The 22,405-nt window shown below is 47.3% G+C and overlaps 1 protein-coding gene across 3 annotated transcripts in view; it reads right to left on the bottom strand.

Moving 5' to 3' along the window:
* The window catches only part of RNF169 (ring finger protein 169), a 29,423-nt gene extending 7,306 nt beyond the window's left edge, over window positions 1-22,117 (bottom strand). Inside the window, exons 1-5 of one of the 3 annotated variants that reach the window (XM_055803231.1) lie at window positions 21,790-22,117; window positions 9,777-9,853; window positions 2,741-2,887; window positions 1,711-1,823; window positions 910-1,009 (exon numbers count right to left, since the gene is read on the bottom strand). In XM_055803231.1, the coding sequence (XP_055659206.1) occupies window positions 910-1,009; window positions 1,711-1,823; window positions 2,741-2,818 (291 nt within the window). In that variant the 5' untranslated portion in view covers window positions 2,819-2,887; window positions 9,777-9,853; window positions 21,790-22,117. Of the gene's footprint in view, window positions 1-909; window positions 1,010-1,710; window positions 1,824-2,740; window positions 2,888-9,776; window positions 9,854-10,026; window positions 14,061-21,789 lie in introns of those variants that run through there. The other 2 variants (XM_055803230.1, XM_055803232.1) reach the window with 2 other exon arrangements.
* Window positions 22,118-22,405: the final 288 nt, after the last annotated feature.

A 22,405-nucleotide genomic window follows, 5' to 3' on the forward strand; every position in this document is an offset into this window, starting at 1 on the left:
GAGCAGCGTTGGAGGTGTTCCTGTCTGAGAACTCACAGTTTTCATCATTTAAGCTGCTGTTGCAGCTACCAGGATCCCAGGGGCCAGAGAGGCACATTGGAAAGAAGGCAGAGTATGGCCCCAGAGACAGAGATTAGTACAAGAACAAGTGTGCAAAATTTCCTTCTGCTGGCAAAACAGAGGGGTCAGCGGTGCTGCCAGGCACTGTGCAAGGAAAGGTGTTTGCAAAGGTCACCTCCAATGAGTGAAGGGTACCCAGTGACTGCGGCTGGAAGAGCCTGGAAAACCTCCGGCTCAGATTTTCATTGGTGCTTCATGATCACTGCTCATTTTGAAGCACCGCAGTGCGCTGAAAAGCCAGCCCTATTGCACAGGGTAACAGATACCGTTAGTTTATTTGGGCTGCTGGAAGCAAAGGGAAGCAAGACCAGGCCAGCTCTAGGCCAGCTCTTCCCATTGCGTGGAAATGCAAAAGAAAGTATCCTCACATCAGCAGAGCAATGAGTTTTGCTCTGTTTAAACAGCTTTGGGAAGAACAGCAGAGAAAGGGGGAGCAAGAGAGGACTTTTCTCTAAACTTCTAAAAGATTTTTCTTTAATTGGCTGGGAATTCAGCCTTGAAAAGAAAATTAATTACAAAACAAAAGCATGATGAGTACTCTTCCAAATTCCAATTATCCTGCAATGCTAACAAACTACTCTGCAAGCTGTCTACTTTTTTGATAACTAATTTCTAACCTAACAGGTTTTCACTGTGAGCTGCGAGGAAGTGATTTGCCCCATGGTGATAACACAGCGCTGGCAGCACCACAAACACAGGATTTTATATCTCCAGACTACTGATGCTGCGTAACCTCAGGTAAAAACATTTTACACACAGAAAACCTATGCTTCCAGACGCAGCCCGTACCTTCGTTTTGTTGGCTGGGGCTGATCTCTGCCTGCTCTTTGATCTCTCCTGAAAGGTGTCGTTGCAGCTCCGACTCCTTTCCACCTTGGCGGTTAGGTTCCTGAAAAGCAGATGGGTGAAAACAGGAGACTGTTCGTGACCTTAAGAACAACCAGCCCAACAGCCCTGGCAGCAGCTACCTGTGGAGGAGGCATCTGCTTTGCCCTCAGGGTAAAGGGATCCAGAAATCTGGGATCTGCCGCAGAGTCCTGGTCTGTGCTAAAGGGCTCCACACTAAATGCACTGACACCTCCACCTGACCCCTCCACCGAGGGCTTGTAACTCATTGAGGTCTGAGCTAATGATGATGCTACGGAAACCCCTCTGCTTCTCATGTGAAAACAGTTTCTCAGCCGCTTCCACTGCATCATGCAACAGCTTTCACTGATAAGCTGTCTGGGGGTGATGCTATCTCTTAATATCTGTGCTGGAGAAGGATCCAGCACCCTTGAGTTCATCACACAGAATTTTGTACTTCAACAATTTCTGTCATTTAAACCTACAGGCAATGATTTTTCTGCTTTATGGGACGAACCCTAACCTTGTTAACCCCCAGGATTTTATGACAGGCAGAGGGTAATCAGACAGGCGCTATATTCTACCAATTAGTTTGTTCTAAAATTCCAGGAAAAAAAATCCTTATTTTGGATTGGAACAATCATTTTAATTGAATCTAAAGCATCTCAGGTATGTTTAGAACAATGGTCAAAAGAACATCTGTAACGGACATCAATTGGCTTGAATAAAGTCTCAGCATCTTACCCTGAAAGGAAAGCAAAGGAGTAGGCACTGGTCTTGGAAACAAAAGCTGACCGATGTGTTTGCTTGCCCTGGAATGGTTCTTCGTTCTCCGAATCCGAGAGCCGTTCAGGAAACTGAAGTCAATCAAGGAAAAGTTAGCTGACATGTACAACAAAAAGAATCACTTGGAAAATAAAGCTCGCTCTTGCAAGGACAGTAAAGATCCCAAACCCCCCCATTCTGATTACACCTGGGGAATGCAACCTGCCAGCAGATACACGTGCTTGCGCAGCTCTCTTCACTGGAGCTGTAACAGCTCCAAGGCTGGCCACCAAAAGCATAAATAATGCAAAATAAGCACACAGCAACTATGTATAGCTGTCAATCATTGAAGAAAGTTAATTTAATGATCGAGAAAAAGTGAGGTAAACCTGCAAGAAAGGTGCTAACAGGACGTTATTCAGTACCCACATATCAGCCTATCAGTCTTTAAATCTTAAGAGCATTTCCTGTGGAATCTCACAACTGAAAGGAGAAATGGGCAGAACTCAGCATGAAGAATCTGTTGGACTGCAGTATCGTACACCTACACTGTAGACGATGCACGGAGAAATGTTCATGGAAATGCATATATGCTTGAAGACCAAGGATATGCAAAGCAGAGCATTTACCTCTACAGATTTATCTGCTCTGTTTGGAAGAGCTGCACCTTCAGTCATGAGTACAGTGGGTAAAAGTGGGGATTGAAACCACTAGAAGAACATCTGTAGTCATAAGAAACCTTAGAAGACAGTTCTCACAAACACGGATGTTCAGAATCTGTTAGCTCATAGCCTTCAAGGGCTACAAAGAAGTCAATCAAATAATCCTGGAAAGCTCCCCGTGTCAAAGGATGAAAGCTCCCTGTTTCAACAGGGAGCGACAGGAGACACTCAGCTAGTCAAGGTCTTAAAAAAAATGGTTCTTGTTCTAGGACTGAATTTTAGCAGCATTTCACCTACCAGTCAGTGTCGGTGATGTGGATAGGAAAGAGAAGCACAAGCTTACTTACACACTCTTGGTTCACTTTAAGCACTAAAGATTCATCTTTTTTCTGCTGTTCTTCCATTTTTTTTTTCCCTACATCCATGTCATCCAGAATGAACTTGTGAATCAGATCCTCAGAAGCTTTATCTTCTTGTAGCTTTTCTTCTCTCAGCTGGAAACAAAGCCAAAAGAGACGGTGTATTTAAGATGTTTTGAAGTCCTACATCTCATTGCCAACAAACGATTTTCCAAGAGTCTGGTCACATCATTTAATTTTGTGTCTCATTCCCCTGCTCTGGAGTACAGCCACTGCCTCTCCCTTGCAATAACGTGAAGACTGGTTTGTTTCTACAATGCTTTCACGTTCATGCACTCTACAGAAATATCACAGCTATTATCTTTGCAAAACGGCAAAGGCACTGTTGGGTCCAGGGTTTGACAGAGACTTCTCTGCCACACTATTTTCTAAAATAAGAGAGACAAAAGCTTTTGTCTACTTGTAGTTAAGCATACTGCAAATAAAAATGTGCAAACCAGTAGCTTCATGGCAGCTATAACATTTCAGTTTTAGTCTTCAAATGGCCTGCAACACAGTACACACAATTTAGCAGACGTATAGACAGCATCACCTAAATTAAAACTGGTTATAGACACAGCAATTCCCATGTTGAAACCTACATGCTGGATGAAATCCTATTGTTTCACTGACGTGCTGGGATGGGGAAGATCCAGAAAGATTACCTAACCTTCCGATGGCCAGCTGGAGGCCCAAAGATTATTTAGGTTATCAGCTGAAGTGCAAATGGAGATAAGTTCAAGTGAACGCCAGAATCTAGTCCACAAGGTACATGGATCCACAGGATCCTGCCTGCTGCATGTTGGAACAGCCGCTGCCTGCGCACCACGCCGGACAGACTGGCTTTTACCTCCTGGCTTCCTACTCTGCCCTGCGTCGTTAACCTCTTATCGAAAGCTCCTTGCTATTTTAATACATTCCTGAAGCTTAAGAAGCCTGATCCAAAGAAGGCACCAAGCACTTTCAGCCTTTTTGGTATCACCTCCTCTGAGGAGTACTTCCTCTGTATTTCCTTGCAGTTTTCTCTAATTCTAATGCATTCTCAGATGTTGCTACTTTTTACCACCCTGGCAATTCAAAAGGGCTACGACACAACATTATTTTATCCACGTGTGCTGTGCGACTACACTTCACAAACCTGAAGGCTGCCGAAGGAATCTGACCGAACTGCCAGGGCAGCTCTACACTGCACCTTGCTGCACTTCCCATCCTTTTTCTGCACTGAAGGCTTCTTTGCTGTGCCTTCTAACGCCTGCCTCTTCCATTAACTGCCAGTCCCGTCTACTCCCAGATCCCCTACCCGTTCTTCAGCTTGTGGAAGTTCAGTGTCCTGGTTTCAGTGGGATAGAGTTAATCTTCTTCTTAGTACAGTGCTGTGTTTTGGCTCTGATGTGAGAACAATGTTGATAGCGCACTGATATGTTTGGTTGCTGCTGGGTGATGTTTATACTAAGTCAAGGACTTTTCAGTTCCTTGGGCCCTGCCAGCCAGAGGGCTGGAGGGGCACAAGGGACGGGGAGGGGACACGGCCAGGACCCAAGCTAGCCAAAGGGGTATTCCATATCATATGGCGTCATCCTGAGTATATAAACTGGGGGAAGGAGGAGGAAGGGGGGCACATTTGGCATTATGGCGTTTGTCTTCCCGAGTACTCGTTAGGCGTGACGGAGCCCTGCTGCCCTGGGGATGGCTGAGCCCCTGCCTGCCCATGGGAAGCGGCGAACGAATTCCTTGCTTTGCTTTGCTTGTGTGCGCGGCTTTTGCTTTACCTATTAAATTGTTCTTATCTCAACCCTTGAGTTTTACATTCCTTTCTGATCCTCCTCCCCATCCCTCTGGGTGAGGGGGAGAGAGCAAGCGGCTGCGTGGGGCTGGGTTGCCGGCCGGGGTTAAACCATGACATTCAGTTATAAGAAAAGTGGATTGCAGAGAAGTACACACACACACTTTCCTTCATTCCCTCTGGCGAGCACAATCCATCACTTAGAGATCCCTTTTAACCAACCAAGGTTGACTTCAGTGTCCACAAGCTCCTCCTGGCCAGGCTGTTCCTGCGGAGATTTCTTTCTTCCTGAACCAAAGGATTATCCCCAGCACAACTCCGCCTGTCCTGCCGCATTATTTTGCTCTTCCTTTACCTAAGGAATCAAACTCCCCATTTCTGCCAGGACCTCTTTTCTGCACACTTGCTACTCAAAACCAACAGACCCCCTTTTCCCCTCCTTTCCACCACCTTTTCCTGATGAAAAAAGCTCTGCAGTGCACACTGTGGATAACGCCATCCCATTGTCCCTGCCCAGCATAACGTGACCCATCTCCCTTCTCACTCATTACCCAGCCATTCACCCAGCTTGTGTCTCACCTCTTCCTCAGCTTCAGACATACACACAGGCCATGAATAGTCTACATGTATATGTGTATATACCAGGTCCTCCCTCCTTCCTCCACCAAGCTCTGTGCATGTTACCCTCGCTTGGGACAAGAAGCCCGATCTTTGGTTGACAGGCCTCCATCATCCCAATGAGTCACAGCTATGGCTAAACACTAGGAATTCAAACACTCGATTACCCCTCACATGAGTGTAGGCATCTCACATCTTAAGAAGCTGCCCCGTTATGTTTCCTCTGATCTTCTCACACCGCCACAATTTCCCCCTGGCCTCCCAGGAGAGCCGTGCTGCAGGACCTTATGCCCTCCAGTATAGCTCGAGGCACCCACAGGCAGCTCCAGCACTGCACATAAAGGCAGTGGGCGACACTGCAACAACTCCTCATTCTTCCAAAAATACTTAGTATTTTTCTTCCCTGCTGAAGGGGAGCGGAAAAAAAAGCATGGACATGTGGATGACAAAGAAAATACAGTTCACGATGCATTACTCAAAAGCCTCGTTATGGTTTTCAGATTGGGAAGGACCCAAACCCTACTGACCACGAACCCCCAGAGACAAGGAAGAGAGGCAGGAGGAGAGAAGGCAGAAACCAGGACATCCCCCCCCCCAGCCCCAGCCCCCCAAGTCTGGCTGATTGTGGGTGTTTAGCAAATGTTTTCAAAGATTGGCTTGACTTCTCATTTAGTTTTTTAAGATGTATCTTTAAATTCCTGGTCTATTAATAATCTCAAGCAATAACTACAACACAATGTCTGACTAATACAGATTACGGCCGCATGATGCAGACGTGATGAATAGTCTGCCGTATGTTTCATGAACAATATTTCTGCACTTTCAGGAGCCTTTTTTAAGTATCTGAAAAACAAGTTCAGATCAAGATTTATCATGAAGATGACTTTTTTGGCCAGCTGAAATACTACCCAACAGTTGTGTCCCTTCCGTCATGGAAGAAAGCTGTATGGAAATGTTCACTTTTTTTTGTCTCACTTATGCAATTATACTCAATTCCAAAATCTAAAGCCACAAGCATGCATGTAACAACATAGGAATATTTAAGGATTCTGGGCAAACTCATGGCACAATTAATGTGAGGTGCAAGCACAAGCTCTGCTGACAGTGAGAACAGCAACAACAGGATCCTAATGCTGATTAATGGGATAAAGAAATGAATTTGGGTCCAGAATTCAGGTTGCAAACAAAAGCAAACTCTAATGATAAAATTGGTACTAATTAAAAAACGTAATTTTAAGTAACCTAATGTAAATTGTCTCCCAGAGAATTTACTGACAAACATGGCAATGCTGTGCCAGGACATGAGGCGTAGAAACTGAAACAAGCTGGCGTGGAACACCTATACTGGGAGGAATATCTTATCTGAGCAGCATCTTTGAAGTACTGGATGCAGGACCATCAGCTGCTATTAGCAGTACAGTTATCAAAAAACACATTTTAACCTGTCTGTAGCCCTTCTGGATACTGGAACTGCAGGAAAAAAACATGCTGTATAAGCAATCGATAATTTTTTTCTCAAAAATTGCCCAAGAAATGATAATTTCAGGACCATCATTCTCAATGCTAACATCCATTTCCAAAAGTTTTGCAAACTCACGTTTGACATCTTCTCTTCACTCCATAAACTGTCCGGGTTTGCTTGCTCACTCCTTGAGCCTGCTCCATCTACCCCTGCTGCTGGAAAGCTGCATGTCAGCACATGCCTCAGGTAGGAGTTTCCCTCCTGATGGTGTGTGATTACAAGCAATAGACTGCTTGTGATAGACAGTTTAACAGGATGAGTTAGGTTTTTAGTACACAGAAACAATATCCTCCTTTGGAAAAATATAAAATACAAGAGCACCAAGTGCGCTGTGTAAAAGAGAAAAAAAAATAATCTCACTATACTGCACAGACGGCAAACATTTAATCTCATTTTGAAAGTCAGTTGAGAAAATTACCCTATGAGATTATCCACTTCAAATAAAAATTCTTCAGTACATAATTATGCTAACTACTTTGTTTTCAACTGCAAAAGACTGGGAAGCAGGTCAAGAGCTAGAATTTATAAAACAACTCACATCTGGGAGATGTAAAAGCTTTTGAACACTCCTCTCCCTTCCTCAGGAGGAAAGCCAGCACGGGTTATCCCTGTTTCATGGGCAGGAAAGCCGAGATGAAACCCCTTGCTCTGACACACAGAGGGAAGCCCAGTTATACACAGGCTTCAATTCCCAAACTGGGACAAAATTCTCATCTCCTACTGCCTAACTTACAAGTTCAGAGACACCAAGAAACTCTCGCTAAGTGGCAACAGTCACAATTTTGCCTGGAATAAGGAAAAAGCGTGAGTGCATCATCAGTTGCCATTTTGTCAGCAAAATTACGTTGCCCTTTCCTCTTTGATGATGATTCAGAAAATCTCCCCCTCCACACCAGCTCTTTCAGACAAGGTTCATAAAAAGCGAGTTTAAGTCAGCAGAGGAAAGGAGCCTATCCCCCTTCCGCTAGCGAGCCAAAAGGGGAAGGCAACAGGCTGAACAGGAACAAGACAAAACCATGCCCCAAACGCCAGAAAACATGTTAAAGTATTTCCTTTTGACTGGTGGCAAAGTGAGAAGTGCTGGCACTGGACTGCACGTGGCAGCTTTTTGCTGAAGTTAAGCAGTAGATGCAAAAACCTCTTCAGCTGCAGTCTGCCTAGGCTTCAGATGGGATTACTTGGACTTTATAGATAACATTTAAAGTTGGTAACGGAGTCGATTGGGATTAACAAGCGGTAACAAAGTACCCGCTTTGTCCTGCACTGGTACAATGCTCCTATGGGGGTTTTATGGACCATGGGAGAGAGAATGGTTTAATCCTTCCAGAAGATCCAGATATGCATTAGTCTGGAGGCACTGGGAAGAACTGCAGAGCTAAGATCTGCCTCAGTGACCTCAGGTGGTTCCTGCTTCTCTGGACAACTGGGAAATTCTGGCCTTGCAGCTGGACAGAAGACATCAACCAACAAGTCTGGCAGGACCAGTGATGAGTTAGCTCCAATACCATCACAGAAAGTCTCACAGTCACTATTAGGGAGAGATTTATAAAACCCTAGTGAGGTTTACAATTAATACCTATACAAAAAGCTTTATTTCTCCTTTAAGCCAAAGATACCCTGAGTATACTCATCCTAAAGGTTACAGTGAAAAAAAAGTTAAATTGCCAAATACAGTGATACATGTTTAAGTTAGTTAATAAACTAGATTTTTATGTAAGATTTCAGTGCACTTAAGCTGCTGACTAAATCAATCATTTCTCAGCACAGTGTCTTACCTTTGCTACAAGTGCTGCAAGTCACAAGACTTTGCTTTCAAAGCATGCTTGTCTACCTAGCGAAAGTTATCTGGACGAAAGAAGAGTCTGCATTCCTTAAGATGAGTTAACGAAAGGTCAGCCAAAGTTATCCTAGTAACTTGTAGTGACACTGCCCATCAGTGTCACTGCTAATGCCACACATGGAGAAGCAGGAAGGAGAGAAGACCCTTCCACATTTTTTAATTGTCTCCTCACACATATGCATTTCCCAGGCTTGTTATTTACCTTAAATATCTAAACAGTATTTCCCTACTTAGCATCACTCAGTGGACCAGGCTGTTATTCTGACTACACATCAGCTTCCCAACCCTTGTTGAGATCTTCAAGTGAAAACCCAAAGAAAATTCTTCCATGAGGAAAAACGCCATTCCTTTTCCCCAGCAGGTAAACTAACCAGCCAGAGGCTGGACCCATCTCAAGGCAAAACACCGTCACAGAGATCAAGGCCCCGAAACAGCGATTAAATCTATTGACAGAGACGAGACAGCAGCAGCAGGGCAGAGTCCACATTGTTTTGGCAGGACGGCAGGCAGGTCCCGGCAGCGGAAGGGATGATAGAGCAGAAGCTACGAGCGGCAACGCAAATGTTTTAGCAAGTTACAGGCGACTCTCAGGAGAGGGGTTGCAATGGAAATCATTATCCGCTCACTGCTTTCACAGCAATGTTTCTCACTTTAAAAGCAGCCAATTTCCATAAATGACTAGCCGCTGGAGATGTTTCAATGATTTAATTTAAAAAACTAAAATCCCTTTTCAAATGTAGAAAATATTTTACCAGAGTTTAACACAGCTGAAAAGTTTTTCTTCCCTTCTCAGTCTTTTTGTCTTTAAATGACATTTTATGCTTGCCTAAAAACAGAGAGAAAGCTCCAGTTTGGAACAGGTTGTTTCTGAGAAGGATGTTACTGCAGGAGATGCCTTACCCTGCAAAAACCTTTACGGAATTACATCCACAAATACTGATGCTCTAATAAACCCTGTACAACCCAACAGTCGCTCCAGGTCCACCAAGGAAGGTACATTTCCATGGTCTGGAAGGCAGCCTAACAGCAAAATCTGGCTTCTACATGCTCAATTCCTGCCAACATTCTCCTGAACTAGCTGAACAGCATAAAGGGAATAAATGACCTTTGTTACAGAGCAGGAATAAAAAGCCCTTCAAGTTTCCTTATAGGCAGGATGGCATTCCTGCAGGAAATCCACGTTATTCCGAAAGAAAAACTGCAATTACACAGAATACTGTACCTTCCTTAGCTGGCTTTCATATTCTTCTCGGAGTTCCCCTGGTTTGCTTAACTTAATGGGTGCTCTGAATATAAAGTCTGGAAAAAGAAGGAAAAAAAAGGAAACACTTTTTAGTGCACGATGACTGGTGGTGTCCATTATTTCCCAAAAAGGGTAAGCTCTGCACAGACTGCACAAGAGGTTCTGCAGCATTTTTTCAACCACGTATGTTTATATTATGACCCTGCTGTCAAAGCTCTGTTTAACATACCATTTTGCACTTCCACAGTTGCTTTTGAGATTCTCAAGAGTTCTTGACAAGTGGTTAAGCGATCAGGGGAGTATTAGGAGGATGTAAACACAGAGGTTAAGTAACAACCCTGACATGTCCCAGGGGAATCTGAGTCCTAGGTATAAAAGCAGGCTTTAAACATCTGCTCCAGCCAGACACCCAGGAAACACAGGTTGACAGCAGCAGCACAACACCCCCAATTCACACTCATGCCCTTCTGCCATTTACACGGACACATCAAGAATACTCTCTATTTTCTGTATAAATGGTGTTTTTACTTCTCCATGTCCCCTTCACCTTCACAGGCGTTTGCAGTGCTGTCCTGCTGGTCCGGAGCAAGCACAGCTTTTATTCCACTTGCAGTGCACTCCCTGAGGTCAATATTTTGAAGCTGGTCGGGCAGGCTGCTCCGTCTGGCAGGAATTCCCCATCTTGCTCCAGCTTCCTCCCTTCCCCCTTGGGAATTCAGGAACCAAAAGCACACTGGCACGCGGTTATAGTTTAACCTCCATCCCTGGAGTTTGTTACTCCCCAAATGACTCCCTTCTTAATGTCGGCTTCAAAGCTCCCTCCCGCTTCTGCGCAGCGCAAGTCTGGGCAAGTTACACTACAGTCGGAGGAACTTGGATGGGAAAGGGAACAACTGGAATAAAACAACAAGCCCTAAACAACCGCTCTGGCTCAGCCTGTATCAGTACTCCAGGCAGGGTGCAGCCCAGCTCACCATCCCGATGTGCTATGATCAGGATGAAATGGGTACGAGTAAGGAGGAAACATCAGTGGCATTTCCTTTTCCCAGCTTGCTAAAATCGAGGGATATAAACCAGCAGCTCCACCGCATGTTTTATTTAGGAAGCATTTTTATTCCTCAAGCACATTGGCCCAAAATGAAAGGTTCATGGTGGGGTAAGTAAATCAAACGCCTGGCAGCTGACTGCCCCGGCAGGCATCCTCTGGTTCACAGCCACCATTGCCTCCTCCCTGGGAACAAGTCACAGCCCTGGTGCCAAAACATGCAATTTAAAATCCGATTAAATCCTGTTTTCACCTGTCCTGCTTTCCACTGGTTTGCTTTTAAAAGCAGAGGAAAGCCCCATATCAGTCCCTCCCCACCAGTGAGTGTGAGTGCAAACTCCGGAGTTTCCGGCTCGAGTAGCTCTGGAGAGGGAATGCTGCCAACACCAGAGCTGAACAAATCACAAAGCATTTCTTTAACAGTTGCTTTAAAATTGAGGAAGAAAGTCTCTCCTCATCAAATATTAAGCATATTGGTTATATGTTTGGTTTTTTTTTTTAAGAAAACGAAACAAGCTGCTATTCCCTCTTACTTGCACGCCTGCGCGAGCTAGGCTTGTTTTTAAAGGAAAACATCCAAAATGTCCCAACATGTGTGATAAAAATCCTGAGTGGTGGCGATGCTGAGAAGGCCAGGCTGCATTCCTTGCTCCTGCTTCCGCGCCTGCAGCCGGCTGCACTGGAAACTTTCCACCGGCTTCTCAAAACGTTTTTTTCAATTGTGTCTTTGAGCAGTTCCAGTTCTTTGTGAATTTTATCAAGCTGAATTTCCACTGAGACAGTCCCAAGAGCAGCAGCAATCTGTAACATGCCCGCAGCGAGCTTCAATTACTTCTGAACGTTTAAGGCTTGTCTCAGACCTTATCTTCATAGCTAAAAAGGTATATTTTTTTCCCTCCAGGGGAATAAAATAAAAATAATAAAAGCGTATGAGCTAACCTGCGGGAAACAGGCAGCAGTAAGGACAAGCCACATCAACTGTTTCATTGGTTACATGGGTTTAGCAAGCCAGAAGAGATTTTAAATAATGGAACAACGTTTATCTATAAAGTTGTGCTGGTTTAGCTAAAGTGGTCCAGCACCAGGCAGAGGCAATTTTACCTGTAGTATCTTTATGCCCCAACTTGTGTGTTTTTACAGATGGGTCAAAAGAGATGAGACCCTAAATTTCTAACTCTCTGTAAAAGATGAAAGCAAAAATGTATGCACAACTGTGTATCTATGATTACAACACTCCATTATATTTTCTGGGGTAAACTGATGCTGCATGGTGGCTGCCCGCAGACAAGGATGCTTCTGTCGGCACAGAACCACTGCAAATTGAACTAGACCAGTCCTTGCACTGGAATGCAGCCGGGGAGGAAGGCGAGATGACCAGAGCATTGCATCTGTTTCTCCAGCACACTTCCCCGTGCTAATTCTGGACGTTCAGGTCCAGGACAAGGCTGCTCAGCTGGTCTGATGGGTGGTACAGCCTAGGAGAACAATGAAATGGGTAGGATGATGGAAGAAAAGGCCTTCTACTTGATTTTGCAGCAAAACTCCTTCTTGCTCTTCCTTTCAAGTGATCTGTGGGTGATCAGTAACGGTTCCTGAATGGAGCTGACTCTGAAGGGCTGTTGGGAAGACTGGCACTGGGATGCTCCTTCCGAGCATGGTGATAGCAGCAAACCAGTTGCAGTGGCAGGATCAAAACTGGCATCCTGCTCTTTCACGCTGGCAGACAAGAGTTTCATCCTATTGTGCTCAATCTTGGAAAAAACAATTGATTTCTGCACTATTTGAGAGGACAAAAGATTTTCTAATTATTTAACGCTGGTTCTCTTTGTAAGAGGCATTTGACTTGCAGCCTCAATCCCCTTGAATGACTCCATCCTTTCGACGTTAGCCCAGAAGTGTGCATTACACACCGTCACCGTTAATCTGTACTCCCGACCAGCGGATTTTATATTTACTGGCAACAGAGTCAGAAAGATCCATCTGGTGAATTCAGCAACAAGGGTTGAATAAAAATAAGTTGAACTTGATTCAGAAAAGCTTCAGTCCCCTGTCTGTCGTTCAGAGGCTCCTGGGTTTTGCCAAATTGATGCCATCCGGCAAGTCAAAGCTCTGCCACCGGTGGCAGCGAATCCCCCTCAGCCCCAGCTTCCACGTCTTCGTAGCTTCCTCCTCCCCTTTATTCCAGGCAGGGCTAACCAAAACCTTCAGGTTTTCACTGGTTTTCCTTTTAATTTCCAGCTGTTAAGTGTTTATACTTGCAGATGAAGATGACATCTTAATGTTTTCAAAACACAAAACAAGAATGTAGAAGTTTTCTGAAGAGGGAGAGGTTTGGAAACAGTTTTCCAACAAGAGTAGTTACTCTAGTTCTTTTGAAAGGATGTTAACTAAACTACATGAAGATATGAAGGCATACTTCATATATGTATATACACATACACACACACTTCAGCACCGGTGCACTAGGGCATATTTGTAAACAAGAAATTAAAACTCAGAATTTTGGCCACAAATCTGCAACTTCCTCTTAAGTGGAAGAATCAATAAGGTGGGAGCTGTAGGAAGACTTTGGGGTTTCACATACCAGTATGACAACATGCAGCATCGCTGGCCCCGCTTTCCTGCCCTGCTGTGGGCACCTGTGGTCCAGCAAACCAGAGATGGGAGCTAGGGCAAGCTAAGACTGATCTACTGAAAAAAAATAATGCAACTCGCCAAAAAGTTGGGGTTTTTTTCATCCCAAAGCAGCTCCCATAATGTGACAGGCTCCATACCAGTTCTCAAGCAGAGGCAAATGGGACAAAAATAGGTTTAATCTAGATTTGAGCCTGGAGTTTCGGCTGAAGCAAAAGATGACACTAAAAAATATTAATGTGGTGGATGGCTGTTAACATACTGTCATTTCTTCCCCACTTGCTTCATCCTAAATAGGCTAGTTCCAATAATTTCAATAATCTTCCCAAGGTAAGTCTTTCCAACAGATTTTCATAGAATCACAGAATAGTTTGGGTTGGAAGGGACCCTCAAAGATCATAGAGTTTAGCCCCCCTGCTATGACATCTTCCACTAGACCAGGTTGCTCAAAGCCTCATCCAACCTGATCTTGAACACTTCCAGCAATGGGGGACCCACAACTTCTCTGGGAAACCTCTGCCAGTGTCTTGTCACCCTAAAAAATGTCTTCCTTATGTCCAGTCTAAGCCTACTCTCTTTCAATTTAGAACTGTTGCCCCCTGTCTCACCACTCCCTGCCCTTGCCCAAAGCCCCTCCCCAGCTTTCCTGTCGGCCCCTCCAGGCACTGGCAGCTGCTCTAAGGTCTCCCCGCAGCCTTCTCCTCCCCAGGCTGCACAGCCCCAGCTCTCCCAGCCTGTCCCCACAGCAGAGGGGCTCCAGCCCTCTGACCAGCTCCGTGGCCTCCGACGGGCCCGCTCCAACAGGTCCGTGTCCCTCTGATGCTGAGGACCCCCGAGCTGGATGCAGCACTGGAGGGGTGTCTCACCAGAGCACCGTAAAAGTGGAGAATTTCCTAATTTTGCTGGATTTATGTTCCAAATGGAGCAATCCAGCTCCCCAAGCACTGATGCTGGAGCACAGAAAGCATTACTGCCTCTCGTTCCGTTTCTGCATTCTCAAAAGCTTGGCTCGGGGAGCCAGGAAAAGGCACACAAAGCCACCAAAAAGTGGATCAATACATGCATTAAAAGCAAGACAGAAAGCAAAAAAGTCCATCAGTTAATGGGAAGAAGGCAGAAAAATAGTTGTACAGTGAAAGTTTAAGTGTTCAGAAGAGTGATGCTTTGGTGTTTACCAAAAATCAACTGTGATCAGGTACTTTAAGAAACAGGAGCGCAGAAGCAAGAAGTAAAAATGGCACAAAAAGTGCAAAGGAAAGGTATTCAGAACTCTCTTGAATACTGTTTCTCATCCATATGAATGATCTGTCTCGCCTGGTTTCTCTGGACAGCTGACAGTGAATGCCAGCCTGCAGGTTTCACATGATTCACGTACAGTAAATAGGTCTTACGGTAGGATTTATAAAATTTGTGTTCTCTAGTGGTATAAGTAGATGAAAGGCCTTTTAAACTAAAAGGAATGTACCACGTTCAAGAATACAATAGCCTGCAAATGAAGGACCTCTCCAGGGACGTGGCCAAGAACTGGTTGATGCCTCTGCCTGATGTGCTGAGAGCCAGTCTCAGCGAAGATGGGAGTTGTTCGAGCCATATTGGGTATAAATCCCAAAGATGTGCTCCTGCTAGTAGCAAACCCCAGGAAGCAGCTTTGAATAAAAGAAGAGACGCTGTCTGGGGATGCGACAGAGAGAGAGAGAGAAGAGGTGGCTTTAGAAAGCTGGTGAAATCCCCCCTTGGTAAGTTCTAACTGTTTATGGTTGTCTTCAAGGCTTCCTGGAGCAAAGGGGTTTTCTTTAAGGCCATGGAGAAGTAGGGGAGCAAGAGGGGAAGCAGCTACTTGAAAACGGTAAAGCAGCAGGCTTAGTTTCAATATGCAAATGAGTACTACAGCCAGTTGTTTGCTCATTAGCAAGTATCTAGAAGGAAACAGGCAGACGACAAACTAATAGCAACGCTGTAAGAACGACTTGCATTAGTTCAATCCACCGTCCATCTTTGATGGCATAATTGAGGGGATGAGGGGAAACCAAGCCACAACATGAGTTCATCTCTTGGCGGGGTGAGAAGGTATTTTACCTGCTGTAGAGACCACAATACCTACAATTTTTCTTTAGAGAGAAAGTTAAGGACTAGCAGGATGCGCCGTGTTAGGAGTCACTGTCCAAAACTTGCTCTGGACAGAAATGCGTAAGGAAATAAAACAAGAAATACGAGAGGAGGAACCACTGCAAAGGAGCTCAAAATCCTGCCCTTTAGGCCCCTGTGGGTGAAAGGAGGAGAAGAGCTGGCTGGGGAGGTAGCAGTGTGGTACGAAGGCATCGGAGGGAAGAAGCCCAGAGTCCTAGATGGAGAAGCTGTAAGGAGTGGGAGTGGGGCAAGGAGCGAGAGCTCTTAACCTCCTGTAGACGGGTTAAGAAATGTGGTTAGATATGGTTTGATGCCAACACCCTTTGGACTCATGGAGACCATCTCAGCTCAGGCACAGCACTGCACAAACACAAACCCTTGTGTGCTCTCCCGGAGCTGCCAGAGGCACGCATGCAGCCCTGCAGAGCTGCCAGGCTGGGTACAGCAGGGCTGCTCCCAAGATGGAGCTGAAATTCCAGCAGACGCAGGCTCATTCCATGAGGTTTCCTTGCATGCCAGTTCCCAGCTCACCCTCTAGTTCCCGTATTATCTGGAAATACCCCTGTTTTGCAGGATAATCCATCCCATCCTCCACACCCTGAGTTACACCATGCCAAAAATATTTTGTCTTTTTGATTTGGAAGCCCATAAAAAAAAAATTCTTAGAAGCACAGTGAGGGAAAAAAACCAGCAACCTAGTCTAGGTATAATCACTGTTCTGAGGGATGTGCAACTAGCTGAAAAATCATTTTCCAAGAGTTAATGATCCACTGCCATGCCAGGGCAGCCTCTCACATTGGCCACTGGGGCTAGCTCTGGGTCTGGTCCTAATCACTCTCTTCATTAATAAATAGTAGATTAGAAATAATTTAAAGTATCGTTGATGAGTGGAGAGAGTACAGCAAGGGATGAGAGAGAGGTGCAAGCACTCTGACAGTCTCAGGTCTCACGCCTCCCTGAAGAGGCACCCCTGCCTTATTTCTTTCCTTGGGCAATCTTACATTTAACCCATCCCATCAAACAGCCATACAACACTAATCCTGCGACAAGGAGGGGGGGGAAAAAAAAGAGGTGCTGTCAACTTTAATCACTTTGACATGGAGAGCAAATCGCTGCTTTTCATGTCGCAGGGAAAGGCTTCATCGGGATTGCCGTTTCTGAACTCTTAGCGCTGTGGTCTTGAGACAAAAAACCCGGTGACAGGCTACAGAACAACAGAAACAACGGGAAATTAAGGAATCATCAGGAAATGCTCAAGAACTAGATTGGTCTGGTCCAGCGGGGAAAGAGGGAAACCACAGCCAAAAAAAGACTTGGAGGAAGGAGGGGGAAGTCGTGTTAGAAGTCTGGCAAAAACACCCCACCCCTCCCCTCTTATAAGAGCATCAGTTATTAATTGTTGTGCATAGCTACTGGGCAGAAGAGAAACAAAAGAACTCAGCTGTGTTTGTAACAAAGGAGATTTTGATTAGATATTAGGCAAAATCTTCCAAGTGTTCAGAGACTGAAACAAAGGTGGCCGTGGGATCCCCTTTTGCCATCTGTGTACGAACGGACAATGCGGATGTCTACGAGGAATGGTTTAGGTACACTCGATCCCGCCTCGGCACAGGGGAGCATATTTCCCCTGTCCCTTCCCAAAACATCTGGGAATCTATTGTATCATCAGTCATTTATTCTTTCCCTCCCAGACTATCTCTGTTCTCAAGAAATGGCCTCAAGTTGCACCAGGGGAGGTTTAGATTGGATATTGGGAAAAAAATTCTTCCCCGACAGGGTGGTCAAGTATTGGAATAGGCAGCCCATGGACGTGGTGAAGTCACCATCCCTGGAGGTGTTTAAAAAACGCGTAGATGTGGGGTTCAGGGGCATGGTTTAGTGGTGGGCTTAGCAGTCCTGGGTTAGCAGTTGGACTTAATGATCTCAAAGGTCTTTTCCAACCTGAATGATTCTATGATTCTATGTTAGTTAAAGCTCTTGATTAGCTTAACAAGCCCGTTCTTTGGAAAACTGAATTTCTGATTCACAGTTCAGGGGAGAACACTCGTCCTTCAGCAATCTTCCAAGCTCCCTGAAGTAATTTATAATCTGGTGCAGTAACGTCAGGATTGACAGGCAAAAATCTATCCATGTGGGTGAGTATCTGATACTGAAGGTGGGCCGTGTGTCTCTGAGAAGATAAAGCCATGATCTCATCTGTTCATCCTTTTTCACAAGATCCTTTTCTTTTGTCTTGATTCACAGTGTATTCCATCTTCCTTGGGAGAAATGTGAATGTACTTATTTTCTCACAAATCAGGCTGAGCACCTTGCCGTGAACATGTTATGTTCTTTCTTCTTCTTGGCTAGCTGAATCCTCAAACACATACCCGCAGTCTCCAAGCCTCCCATCTGCTGCACCTATCTGCCTTCCAAGACTTTCACCAGGCAACTGTTTTAATATAAGAAACCTTCCTCAGCAAAGTATTGCAGCTCAAAATTTAGTTTTATACCAGCATCTAGGGTGCCTTTCTAGGTGCTATATGGTACTTAGAGATGCCCACAGAGCAGGCAGAGAGGATGTGGGACCTATGGGCCACCCACACCCTTCTGGAGCAGCAGCTGGAGGCCAGGCTGAAGGCAGCAGGGCAGCTCAAATGGCATCAGATGCCCAGGAGCAAGCAAGCAAGCAAACCCAGCCCACGCCAAGACACAACACAGGCAGCGAGTACGCATTGTCTCCGCTTACGTCTATCCAGTTTTGTTTGACAAGTGTCATGACAAGGACTTTGTCTTCATATGTATTTGTACAGCACCTAATGCAGAGTCCCCAAACTCCGCCAAGGTCTGAGAGCTCATTAAATCCACTATTACATACGAATCCCAAAGTGAATGACAAAACCTGAGACTTGAAACTGTAATTAATTAGCCAACTTAAGCTGGAACAATCAAGTAATGTCAAGAGGTCATACCACGTGGTTTTTAAAATTTTGCAGATTTTATGTGATTCAATTACATTCATCAACTTATTCACTGTCTGGTAACAGAATCACATAATATCTGAGGTTGGCAAAGACCCACGGAGACAAAGACCCCTCTGCTCAAGCAGGGTCAGCAGGAGCAGGCTGGCCAGGTCCATGCCAGTTGGGTTTGGAGTCTCTCTGAGGATGGAGACTCCACAACCTCCCCGGGCAACCTGTGCCAGTGCTTGGTCACCCTCACAGTGAAAGGGGTTTTTTCTTATGTTGAGTGGAACCTCTTGTGTTCCAGTTTGTGCCCGCTGCCTCCTGTCCTGTCGCTGGGCACCACTGAGAAAAGCCTGGCTCTGCTGCCTTTACTGCCTTCTCTCAGATATCTAGATACATCGATAAGGTCCCTCCAGGTCTCCACTGCTGTGTCAGTGCAGATTTATGGGAGACAAGAGTCAAAAGGGTGAAAAGCAAACAGAGGTGATGGGCAGCAAGAAAGGCTCAAATCAGCAGCAAAAGGAAAATGTGGGTCTGCTGCCAGGTGGGGCAGGGGGCCTGATGCTAAAGGACATGGAAAAGGCTGAGATGTTCAATGCCTCTTTTCCTCAGTCTGTACAGCTAGAGCAGGTACAGAGGTGATCAGGAGAGGGTCTTGAAGTCTGGAAGAAAGCGAATGGGGTCTGGAAGAAAACATCTGACTGGCTCAGTGGGTGAGTGGAGAGCAGTGATGTTTCTTATCTTGATCAGTGAAGGGCCATGAAGATCATTAAGGGACCAGAGTATCTGACATACAAGAGGTGGCTGAGACAGCTGGAACTGTTTGGCCTCGAGAAGAGGTGGTTTGGGGTGATCCTACCAATGTGTTTAAATACCTGGTAGAAGACAATAGAGAAGACAGAGCCAGGCTCTTCTCAGTGGTGACCAGCGACAGGGCAAGAGGAAATGGGCACAAACTGAAATACAAGAAGTCCATTTCACATAGGAAATAACTTTTTTACTGTCAGGGTGGTCAAGCACTGGTACAGGCAGAGTCTGCAACCTTGGAGACAGTCAAAACCCAACTGGACACAGTCCTGGGCAACCTGCTCCTGGTGACCCCGCTTATGAGCAGGGGTTGGGTCTCCAGAGGTCCCGGCCAACCTCAGCCATGCTGTGATTCTCCAATAAGCCTCACTAACGTCAAGATAAAGCACGTCCACTGCCCTCCTTCCGCATGCAGCAGATCACCATTCCCAATGGATCAGCTACCTTTGATTTCCACACTATTAGCCCAACTGACAACGTAAGTGGCCCATTACCCTCACAGCTCTTAGCCCGACAAAGCTGCTTCAAGACAAGCTTGAGCCTAGGCTAGAAAAGCAGCAGAAATGCCGTTCAAGATTACAGCTCATTTTAGCTCACCTCATCGGCTGTTAACTCAACCACTCTACAACTTGAAGTACAATTTTACGGTGGGCAGGTCTACGGTATGAAAGGCAGTCAGAGTACAGCACGAGTAGGGGTTAGTCTAGCCCAGTTTAGAGCGCCCATGACAAAGCCATGCTCACGGTGTACAAGGTGACACTCAGCTGCACGTGTCCTTCCACTTTTGGGGTGCACCCCCCACGTTTCTCAGGGCTAAGACCCTCCATGATTCTCTCTAAGACGCTTCCAGAGCTTTAGGAAGTTTGGGCAGGCAGAAAATGACAACCAACATGACAACCGCATGCCTTGCTGCAAAATACAAACATCTCAGACAAGACAAACAGAGAATTAAAATTAATTTTTCTTAAAAAAAAAACCCAAACCAACCAAGGCACTGCATAAGCATTCCTGCAGCATGGCTGGATATTCTCATTCAAGCTAGGCTGGACCAAGCTGAATCTATTTAAGCATGACTGACACCACTGCCTTAGAGGAAAGACTTGACCCAGGGAGTTTCTGTCGTCCCTCCTTGGGCTGGGCCGGGGAGGAGGAACTGCTCCCAGCCGTTTGGCTCAGCTCCCTCCGGACAGCCCGTCTGTTCATTGATTCAGCAAATCCTTCTGCGTGAACGCTTCCCACTTCGCTTCCAGCAAAGGTTAGCAGGGTTAGTTCAAACCACCAATTTAAACTGTTTAAATTCATCCTGCCAATTTTCCCTGCAGCAAATTAGAGGGTGCTGACACAAGCATGAACCAGGAGACCAGTAATGCGCTCGAAAAGGAACGGCTAGGGCACGGCTGGACAGCTAAAAGGACGTTTATCCATAGCTTAAAGCCTCGTTTGCTCTACAGGTCTCCCACCACCACTACGTCGGTGAAGCACGCATGTAGGTGCGGCGTAGGCGGCCGATCTCTGCCAGCACTGCCGCATCACCTCTCCAACCAACAAGCACCGCGGTGCCGGCAGAAGATCCTGGCACACCGGGAGTTTTGACAGGGGCAAGGTGGGCATCTTCCGCAGCACCTCGGCTCTCACCGGGAAAGAGCAACGCTGCTGGCTCAAATGAGGATTTATTTTAAAGGAAATGCAGGGAACTGTTTTCTAGGAGTTGGGGAACGCTGCCGGCTTTCGAGACTGGGAGGAAACGCGTGACAAAAAGCCATGAACTCAGAAACGATAGACTTTTTTTTTTTTTTTTTTATGTCAACAAGGGACCAGGACTTCCCACGGTGCGAAAGCTTGCCTCTCTCGGCGAGGCAGAAACCCGCCCGACTTTTTCCAGCCCTTCTGACGGGCTGCACTGCCGCAACCGTTGACTTTTTGGGCAACGTTATTCTAAAAATAACCGGCCGTTCGGGGCCTCGAGCGAAGCGCTGGGCACAGGGCTGACACAAGCATGGGCACAGGGCCCCAGGCGGGGCTGCGGAGGGGCGCGATGCCGGCTGCGGCCCAGCCCTCGCACGCCAGCGCGGCGCCGGGGGGCAGCGGGAGCCCCCCCTGCTGATGCCCCTGGCGGGGGGCGGCTGAGCCCCGGCGCACTCGGTGCAGCGCACTCCGCAGCGCTGGCCCAGGCACGGCGCGGCGGGGAAGCGCCCCCCACCCCCCAGCTGCGCCTCCGAGGCCCATCTCCCACCACGGCAAAGGGGGGTGGCGCCCCCCAGGCCCCCCCTCAGCTCGGACGGGGCTGAGCCCCCGCAAACTCAGCGCACCCTCCGGGCAGGCCAGGCCGGGCCGGGCCGGGCCCCCCTCCCGCCCCCCGCGCCCCCCCCCCCACCGGAGGAGGGGTGGGGGGGGCAGGTGCCCGCCGCCGCCGCCGCCGCCGCCGCCGCCGCACCTTGGTCCGGCGGCCGCTGCTCCCCGCCTCCTCCGGCGGCCGTCGTCGCGGCGGGCTCGGTGCGGGCCTGCTGGCGGCGGGCCCAGGTGGAGAGGCGGCTGCGGCAGAGCGGGCAGCACAGGCCCGGGCCCTGCAGGCAGCGCTGGAAGCAGGCGAGACAGAAAGAGTGGCGGCAGGGCGGCGTCACCGCTTCCACCAGCGCCTGGCGGCACACCGGGCACTCCGCCACCGCCAACACCACCTCATCCTCCTCCGCCGCCGCCCCGGCCCGCCCCCGCCGCCGCCGCCCCCGCCGCGCCGGCACCGCGGCCCGGCCGCCGGGCCCCGCCGCCGCCATCTTCTCACACTTTGAAGGGACAGAACGTTGGGGCGCGCGGCCCCGCCCACGACCCACATAATTCATGAGGGGGCACGCCCCTCGCTTAATATTCACGAACACCGCGGCGCGTAGTTCTGCACGGCCCCGCCTCCTCGTTGGCCGCGCCTTTTCGATGAATATTCATGTACCCCCGTTATATAAGGAGGGGCCGCCGCCGCTCTTCCTCAGTAGCTGTGCGGCCGAGGGTGGCGCTGGCGGGGCAGTCTGGCCCGCTGCGGGCGGCTCCCCGCGAAGGGG

This window comes from Falco peregrinus, chromosome 4, assembly GCF_023634155.1.
Source record: "Falco peregrinus isolate bFalPer1 chromosome 4, bFalPer1.pri, whole genome shotgun sequence".
NCBI classification, from domain to species: domain Eukaryota; kingdom Metazoa; phylum Chordata; class Aves; order Falconiformes; family Falconidae; genus Falco; species Falco peregrinus.